We start from the raw sequence: 9843 nt of genomic DNA on the forward strand, positions 1-9843 counted from the left end.
CAATACATAAGAATGAATGGAAAGAATAAACAATATAACATTAAATTTATACTACTTGATCGGTATTCTCAATAAAAGATCTTTAAAAGAAATGTATAAAAGGCGTTATTTTAAATATTTCACAACCATAAAAATGAATTTAAAAAATATGGATAAAAATTTTGTTTCAAGTTTCATATTCATTCAGTATTTATTTTCCAACGCTCTAAATACTAATATCAGTAGTAAGTTTAAATTAAGATTTTCTATTGTTGAATTATTCTTTTATGCCTTAAATTATGTAAATGTCTGAAAGTTCATGATGTGGGAGTTTGGTCTTTTTACTTGAATGTAGTTTGGCCTATAACATTTTAAATGTTAATTTTCGTATATGCAAAAAACGTAGAACCATTTAACAGTTTTGAATATATGTGGTACTATATTGCAAGCCTAATGCAATAGATGGTAAATATTAATGGTAGAATAATAAGACACTTCTTTTGAAAATTAAATTACTAGCTGTAACATAGAAGTATAATGGCCCCTATGCACTATTAACGTTTATACACTTTAACAAGTTTTTGGCAATATTTCGTATATTAAAGCAAATTGATAACGTATGTATCAAAATTTCTTTAATAATATCAAATATCGACAGAAATTTGTCTAGTATGTAAAGCCCTAAGATTACATTTGATAGGCATTATTTGGAAAATAGCGCTAGAATCTTGCAATAAGTTAAATTTTCTAAAGCATTTAACCTGTGATTAAGAAATTTAATTTCTTAAATTTAAACCTTTAACATAACGTTACAGGTCTTACAGATAAATACTTCCAGAAACATAAGAGGAGTGTATAGACAATAATGCATTAAAGTTCTTGTTGTCTTTCAAATGTATAGGAAATAGGAGAATAAGAAAAGTCTTTTTTTGATAAAATTGATAAACAGTATGATGAAATACCAAATTAAATTAGTATTATTAGATTTCTTTGATTAGCTTTTAATTATACCTAATCATTATTTTTGGATCTAAATAGTCCCGTAAAGACTCAGTTTTCTGTATTGTATTCTTTTTTTTTATTATGACGTTGCGATCGCTTTTTCTGCTGGTACAATTTTACCCCTTTCATTAAACGATACTTGCGAATGCAAAGACATCCAAGGAGAATCCCATTTCGAGATCCAGACGATGACCTTAATAGAATTTACAATACTGAAAAAACCTAAAGACTATAGGACTTTCTAATGCCCAACGCACAATAACTTTTGTTTAGTAAACATGTTTTTAACATTTCAATTAGAGTGTGTGAGATCTAGATCTAGTCATCTCGCTCTCTCTCATAGGAAATTTTGAAAACATGCTTACAAACAAAAGTTATTATGCGGTGGTCATAACACGGCTAGTGATGTGTAAGGTCCAAACTTACTATATCTGTTATTTATTTATTTTTACCAAATGATAGAAAAAATTATTGATTGATGATTTGGTATTTTTGAATACATGGGTGGTTTTGTATCGGATCTCCCAACATTGGATTTTGGTCAAAATAGGCCTCAAGGTCTAAGACCATGGTAAGGGGGGTAGGTAAGGGGGAAGCAAAAAAAAAACAATAGGACTTTCTTGGCATAAAGTGCAACTTCAGTCTATCAAGTGTTAAGGACTTTCCACATTGGGAGAAATTTTCTTAACAAAATTACAATTTTTGACGAAAATAACTTAATAATGTGAATAGACTTTAAATTTTAAAATGTCAAAATTCCTTCAAATAGGGGAAGGCTTTTGGGCATCGTAGGAGAAAGCTCGCTACATTGGGACGACTCAAGCTTCGAACAAATCAATTTTTTTCTTTGTTCCTTATGGGTAAGTGTACCAAATTCCGGCCAGCTTGCAATTTCAGCCATATTTTTTGTTCCTTAAATTTCCATGAATTTTTAGTTTTTGTATACTCAAAGAGGCTATACAATGCAAAAAAAAATAATATCGCTTCGACGAGCAAGATGATCTTAAAAAGGCATTGGAAGAATTCCGGAAGGACAAGAAACTATGAGAATGAAGATTCCCGGAATAGGCCACCAATGCTATGCCTATATTTTTATTCATTTTAAAATGTATTTAGAATGATTTTAGAGAAAATAAAGGCAATAAACTGTCTACAAGGTTCCAAACAAGACTCCTTAATATGGAGTGATATAAAAAATCAATTTGTATTAGAAATATTACATTTCAAACTTGAGACTGGCGCTTGCATGCAACTATGCCGAAATTTGACACACTTACCCTAGCTCTTTTCTAGAATTTTGAGGCATTGAGCTAGCTATTAAAATATAATATTATAATGGGCCAAATTAATTTAAAACACATTGAAAAAATGGTTTGATCGAAGCTAGAGTCGTCTGAAGGTAGCGCGCTTTCTTCTAAATACTCTGGCTCCGAGCATTTTACATTTTTCCCATATTCCTTTAATGAATTGGGTCATATTCATTAAAGGAAAATGGGAAAAATATGAAATGTTCGAAGCCAGCCTGAAAGCCTTCCCCTACCCTACAGTAACTCCTGAAAGCTCAAAATGAAGTCCTATATATGAAGAAAGTTTTGCATGGAGTCTGAAGAAGAACCATTTTTCTGGTGCTTTTTCAATTTATTGCATTATTCAGAAGACCAACAAAAAAAAAACATAACGTTAACTTTTTTTTAAATTGTAACGCTTCTGCCTACTATAGGGGAAATTTTCTTTAAAAAGGCATTTTTAAAATAAATTTCTCCTAGTGTGTAGAGACCTTTAGAAAGAAATTGTCAAAAACACTGAGAAAAAACAAATTTTGAAACCACTAATTTCATTATTCATTTCTCCATATAATATTCTGGGAAATCCCCTGTTTTCTTTCCAAAGAGAAAGATAACCAGGTGAGGAAGTGCGCAATCAGGCGAGACTTGGAGATGAATAGTCTGAACTGAAGAGAAGTGTGACTAAAGGTGATTGTGATACGTGCGCTGCAGTAGCAGATTACCCAGAAAGTTCTCATACCTGCCACTTTCGGGACAAGTAGTGACCAATATTGGTCAAACTGCGATTTTGCGTGTAATTCTTTTCCGCGATATCTTTCAGGGGGATTTGGGTGTGAATGTGAGTGGAGAAAAAACAGCGAGTGTAAATTGAAAACATTGTGTATGTGACGCAAGAATCCCACCACAAAAGCTCGTGGTACGGCGCGAATGACAAAATTATGACTCGGCAGAATGCTTTAGTGATATTGTGTGGATCGCGTATGGAAATCTTATCGAAGCGACCACAAGGTTTTTAGCATTTTTGGAGGAGGACGCAAAATATCAACAACACACTTGGATCGTGCCAGGAGAAACGCATTTGCGGGAGTCTCAAATCACACAAGAATCCAAAAATCGATCTGATTGGATGGCATGATTTGTGTTATCCGGCTTATCAGATGAATGGCATTCTGGGAAAATGCTTATCAAACGGAAAATTTTTTGATAAGTTTCCAATCTCTCTATGAGTTGGTATTTGGACGGTATGGTCATCGAGCATTTTATTCGCCCAATAGCAATAGTATTTGTATAACATATGATACATAATTAAATGGTTGTTTTATAAAAGAGTTGATGTCAATTTTATTGGTTAAATGTGACATTTTTAATAATTTGTTTAGACTCGACATGAAATATTTTTTGTTGTATAAACACGTTTCTGACATTTCAATGAGGGTGAGTGAAATCCAGATCTAGTCATCTCTCTTACTCTTATAGGGTGTTTGGAAAACTACCTGAAAAATCTAGTACAGTAGACTCTCGCAAATTCGGCTCTTTTAAGATCGGGCTACTTTTTAATTCGGGCAGCGGTTACACTTGAAAAAAGTTTGTTGACATATTTCAAGTTTGATTATGATTATCAAATGAATCAAATATGCTCAAATGTGGCATGGTTTGTCTTAGTTTTTATGTGATTTTGCATTATTGAGGGATTTTCATACAATTTACGATGAGTGTGTAAACTCATTATCTATATGCACATGAATAAAAAATCGTTGCATTTCAAAAAATTTGTCGCCCGAATTTCTGTCTAATTCGGCTGCCATTTCGGTCCCATATGCCTGAATTTGAGAGAGTCTACTGTATCTGACCTAGATTGCGTTCACTCACAATCAATTTCAAAAACATGTTTACAAAACGACGATCAAAGTGACGGATAAATGCTCAACGCACAGTAATTTTTGTTTTGTTTTTACTTTTCCGTGAGAAGGACTGCAAGCTAGATCTAGTCATCTCGCTAACTCTTATAAGAAATTCCGAAAACATACAGTACCCGCTTTGTAATCCGGATGATTGGGAGACAAAATGACAGATGTCCACTTCGTAATCCCGATGGATTTTTTGAATTTGTTCAACGTCTCGAAAATATAATACAAGATTTTTTTGTAGAAGTGGAATAAAACTTTTAAAGTCTATTCTATTATACTTCATTTATTAAACAAAAACATTACAGGATAGTTCATTTTCATTGCTGAACACGCATCCATAAATAACCCCAAAAGTATTTTAAATGTAACCGTCGAGAACTTGTCCGGATTACGGCGATCCGGATTAGAAAGCGGGCACTGTATTTACAAACAAAAGTTACTATGCGCTGGGCATAAATGATAAAACGCGTCGTTATAGGGTAGAGTCAGCCCTTTTAGCCATGTAAGCACTTTTGGTCACCTAAAGTAAAATCACATTGTAAGGTAATTATGAGTTTATTTAGGACATGAAAATGGGTCTTATTTCGTGACCTCTAATCTAAAGAATCAGAAAATCATATTTGATTTTGTATCGACTTGGTTAATTCTAAGTTATTGAAAGAAATTCTCGACAAGGTAAACAATCACTAAAAAACATGGGATTCTTAAGAAACTTGTTAATGTTAAGAGAAATTGTTTTGCATTATTTCATATTTTTGATGAAAATATTTGATGTTATTCAATGAAAGTCCATTTTTTAATTAAATAAATTTTATTGTGATATCATCCTTAATAAGATTTTCTAACAAATTAAATGAAAATCGGATGTGGCTAAAAGAGGTTACTTTTTTCTGCTGTGTAAGTACTTTTGGCCATTCATTTTTCCATACATTTTACGCGTGGCGCACCTCGCGGATTTCAGTAAAAACAATCGTGACTTTTGACTGATTTTTACATCAAATAGAAAATGTACAAAAAGTCCTTTAAAATACTCTAATAATCACTTAAAATTGGTGTTAAATAAGAATAGAACTTGTGCTGTGTATTTGTAAAAGTTTTCGAAAGTTTTTTCTTGTGTTATTTTATTAAAATTCTATTGGAAACAAGTGGCCAAAAGTGCTGAAACATGCATAGTTGCGTAAAATGAATTTTTCGCTAAAATATCCAAAAAAAAATTGGGAATTCTTCTGGATTATTAGGAAGAAACGACTTTAAGGTGTCTTCGTACAAAATTTACTTTTATTTAAATAAAGATTATAAAAATTACAAGCACATGAAACCTTAAAATGGCCAAATGTACTTACTCCACCCTACTAAATAAATTGACACATCACATTTGACAGTTTAATATTTGATACAAAGGGTTTATTAGTAAAATCAACAAAAGGCAACTTTGTGATTGCCAATTTTTTACAGTGCATTGTACTGATTGCACTTCATTTTCTATTTTGATTTAAACATTTTTTCTAGAAGATCTTAGTCTTCCTATTGATCACTCTATTCTTTAAAGAATTTCACGTGAAATCCAAGCTTCTATAAACAGAGAATCTAAAGAGAAAGTCTAAGAACTTTGTGTTAATTTTAAAGAAAAAAAATCGCTGAATCATGAATGAATGAAAAAAAATGCGGAATTTGAAAGTCACACCTCCGCGATAACGCTAATCACTCCCCACCCTCCCCACTATCGCAAGCACAGCAGAAAAAAATAGTTACCTGAATAATTTATTTATAAAAATAGCAGATACTAACCTCCAATGTCACTGCGAAATAGAGAAGTATGAGGAAATGTTGGGTGCTTCTCTGGAAATATGTTGCACAAATATTATGTAATTTAGCACATATTTCACTGGTAAAAAGTCTCACTTATGCCACTGAATATCCCACGGGGCACTGAGGAAGCGACATGAGATCACAAATTGTCTCGCGTTTTCTGTTTTTCACGCCAAGACCACAAGAAAAGTACTCACAAAATCTTCACACACGGACATAAAAAGTCAAAACAAATCCCCTTTTTGACGTTTCGGGGTTTTCGAACTTGTTCGATAATGAAAATTTCCAGTGAATTTCGACTTTCCGGAATTAGCCGAGACACATTTTTCTTCCGAATCAGCTGTTTCATTGAACTTTCCAGTGCTCGTAACCTCAAATTCTGAGTAGTGTTTTTAGTGTGTTTACTCTACCAAAAAATGTCTCTAAAATGTGTATTTTCTCAAACATTTGCCAATTTATTGAGAAGAGCAAACCATAGAATACCACAATGTTCTTATCACACCACAAGCTGCCTAAAGAAAGCTGAAGATCGAAGGGAAATGCTGGCATCCATGCCGGTGAGAGATGAAGGAACTGCTGGAGAGAAGGTTGTGGATATTGACTCCCTAATTTCCCGGTAAGGATAAGCTCCATCCCCAATTACCATACAGTCCCAAATAACCTTTAAATCACTCTGGCAGGAGTTCAAGAACAAAGATGTTTCCGGACGGAGACACAGCCAATCAATTGTTCAATGGAATTCCCTTCAAGGAGCTTCCCGTCTGCAATATCAGAGTCTCCAAGAATAATACAATTATCACTGTGGCCGATCACAAGGGAGCAGTCAAGATGATCAGATCCTGTGGAATTGAGGGATTCAAGAACACCCGAAAAGGAACAAATATTGCAGCTCAAGCGACAGCAATAAGCATCAGCGGAGTAAGAAAATCCCTGAAATATCCGGAAGAAATACTTAAATTCCATTCCTTATCCTTTCAGAGGGCTTTGGAATTTGGCTTTAAGACCGTCCGGGTGTTTGTTCAAGGCCTTGGTCCAGGAAGAATGGCAAGTATTTCTTTTAAATTTTCAAAGAAATCTTAAAAAATGAAGATTTTGCATTTACAGTCGGCGATTAAGGGACTCCAAATGGGCGGATTGGACATTGTGTCAGTAACGGATGGTACAAAAGTTTCCTGGAATCCACCTAGGGCGAGAAAACAGAGGAAATTGTAAAAGAACTTATAAAAAATTAGGTGAATAAAGATACATATTAGAATAAAAAAAATGTCTAATTGCACAAGGGACAAACAATGGTTCGAAGTGGTGTACAGATTTTTAAAATTTTTCTTATAAATTGTAAATTCTGTAAAAATATCAAGGAAGTAGATTGCCCATATAATACTTCGTCCTAGATCTAAATCGGCATTTATATTTTGTATTTTATTTCCTAAAACTAGCTCTGCCCGCAAGTAATGTTGGTTAACCCTTTAGGGACGAGAGAAGCTTTCCGCTGAGCGAAATTCAACGAAATCAAGTTTCCCTCGATATTTTAGCCTAAATAAGAGATTTACGGTTGAAAAGAAATTTTCCCATCCCTAGGAGTCCTGGAAAACTATGGGTCATATATGACCCAATCGTCCTTAAAGGTAAAAAAGCACAAAATTTTCCAGACGACTAGTTTACTCGTTTGCTCTGTTATTTTTGAAGGATAAATAACTTGAATATATTGGTAACAATAAAAAAATATTTAGAGTATGCATAAAAATTAAAACGATCAAAAATTTATTGTACTTTATTTACTTGTACACAAAAACAATAATTTTTATGAAAAAAATGTATTAGGGGAATGTAGGCAGCCTTCGCACGTTTTTTCGTGCTTCATATTCAGGATTTTTTTCTGACTAAACTGTAAAATGGGCAATAAATTGCACTACACCAAAAAAATCTGTGATCCTTTAGGTTTCTATGCATGCCTAGTCCACTATCACAGAGTTGTTGGTTTTTCCTGGACAGGAAAATGAAAAAAATATGACGATTTGTGCGATTCTTGCCCCCGGGGACAGCGTTCACACGATGGGGGGTTTGGGTTCGTCATTGCTTTTTTTCTCGAAATAAATTTTATCCACAATTAAGAATTATTTTCCTACTGTACCCCCGTGAACCCGCGGAAACTATCACTGCACTAAAAGAAGATCTTTAAAACACTTTTTTCCACATTTTCTGGAGCACTGTTTTTTCTTCCAAATAAATATCGAAAATCGACTAAACTGTCAAAATTAATCGTCTATGAGGTTATGTTAATATTGTTTTGTTTTCCTAAAGGTTGCATAAATTAAAGGTGATAAGCTTCTGTGTTTTTCAGAGTGTTCGAGTAACACTCGCTTTGTGAGTAAAATGTTTGGTTTTCCTAATTCTTATTGCAAATGTTTAAAGTGGCTCATAATTTTTTTCGATATCCTTTAGCATGGTAGCAGTTTAGTTAGTGACATTGAGTCCCAGGCTAATGGTGAGCATGTTCACACCGTTCACACTGTGAATAAACGTCGTCTCATGGAGATGGGCAGGAAACTACACGCCTGTCGAAGAGCAAATGTCCAGGATTGTCTCCCTGTGGCTTATGAGGCTTTAGTGAAGTTATGGTTTTCAATCTGAAGTTGCCGGATGCATATGCGAATGCTCACACATTCAGTGTTTGAAACCACACACAGTGTAGTACAGTAGACTTTCTCTCAATCGGGAATATGGGGCAAAATGTCATCCGGTTTAGCGATAGAATTGAGCGTCAAAGCCTTTGTAAATTCCACAAAAAGCGCTCAATTATAAAGAATCACGATAAAATAGGAAGAACTACAGCGAATTTGAGCAAATTAGCTTCATAATTAAACGTGAAAATTGTCAACAAAATTTGTCGCCCGATTGAGAAAGAGCCGATTGAGCGAGAGTCTACTGTACTTGCGAATTTTCCGGCACCGTGAAAATAATTTCCCTCCGATGCAAAAAGTTATTACGTAAATATCATCTCTAGTATACTCTTCATCCACTGTGTAAGTGATTTTTTTTAGAAATGAGTTTAACTATTAGAAATCAAATGAAATATGTGCCATTAAAATTACCCATTTTGGGCCAATTTTCTATTTGTGATTCTAGCACCTAGGAAAGAAGGGCTTGGCTGCCTATTTTTACAATGAAGATAAGGTTCATAATTACTTAACTTATGGCTAAGAAATTCGGAACCAACTCTTTGGAAATAAAGAGAAAATTCACATCGTTTGAAAGCACACACGTGCGAAGCCTGCCTACATTCCCCTATTTACTTCATTTTTAATTTTTATGATATTCATCGGAACAATTGAGGAGCTCGGAGCAAAAAGACGCTATTTTAATAGGGAAATGCATACGACTTAGAGTTTTTTTGCTCTGAGCACCTCAATTATGAGTAGGGGAAAGTCGTCTGGCTTTAAATGCAGCAGCCTTCAAATGTTGCGATTTTTTCGTTGTTCTCAAAAGCATAAATTATATTCTATTAACTATTAGGTAGTTATCCATCATCCTCACAAATCATCAAAAAAATAGAGAGCCTAGCTCCTATTTCCTAGATGGTAGATAAAAAAAATTAAAATGAGCTCTAAACTGTAATTTTGATGCTCCACAAATCATGTGATTTTTCATAGTAAAAATCATTTTACAAATAAATCTTCCATTGTGACACATAGAAGGTTAATTAGGCTTAATATTTCTGTTAATACATTTTGGTTCAGATGACACAATTTTTGTGGGTGGCAAAAATTTGCAAATATCACCCTGCAGCAGCCTTTAACTCTTTCGCGTCTTTAGGGTAATGTCATGACTCGGGGAAAAAAGTTTTTTTTGGGTATTTACAT

The 9843-nt window shown here is 33.9% G+C and overlaps 2 protein-coding genes across 3 annotated transcripts in view; one reads left to right on the plus strand and one right to left on the minus strand.

The window, feature by feature from the left end:
• The window catches only part of LOC129799016 (kelch-like ECH-associated protein 1B), a 39035-nt gene extending 32812 nt beyond the window's left edge, over nt 1-6223 (minus strand). The window contains exons 1-2 of one of the 2 annotated variants that reach the window (XM_055842600.1): nt 6077-6223; nt 5963-6013 (exon numbers count right to left, since the gene is read on the minus strand). The gene's annotated coding sequence lies outside the window, so the exon portion shown is untranslated. Of the gene's footprint in view, nt 1-5962 lie in introns of both variants that reach the window. The other variant, XM_055842599.1, reaches the window with a different exon arrangement.
• Nucleotides 6224-6327: 104 nt separating this feature from the next.
• LOC129799017 (28S ribosomal protein S11, mitochondrial) lies at nt 6328-7247 on the plus strand. The gene is made up of 4 exons (XM_055842601.1): nt 6328-6599; nt 6664-6901; nt 6962-7027; nt 7088-7247. Exons 1-4 carry the CDS (start codon nt 6400-6402, stop codon nt 7193-7195), a joined length of 612 nt encoding a protein of 203 aa, XP_055698576.1. The 5' UTR covers nt 6328-6399; the 3' UTR covers nt 7196-7247.
• The last annotated feature ends 2596 nt before the right edge of the window (nt 7248-9843 follow it).

The sequence above is a fragment of the Phlebotomus papatasi genome, chromosome 1, assembly GCF_024763615.1.
Source record: "Phlebotomus papatasi isolate M1 chromosome 1, Ppap_2.1, whole genome shotgun sequence".
NCBI classification, from domain to species: domain Eukaryota; kingdom Metazoa; phylum Arthropoda; class Insecta; order Diptera; family Psychodidae; genus Phlebotomus; species Phlebotomus papatasi.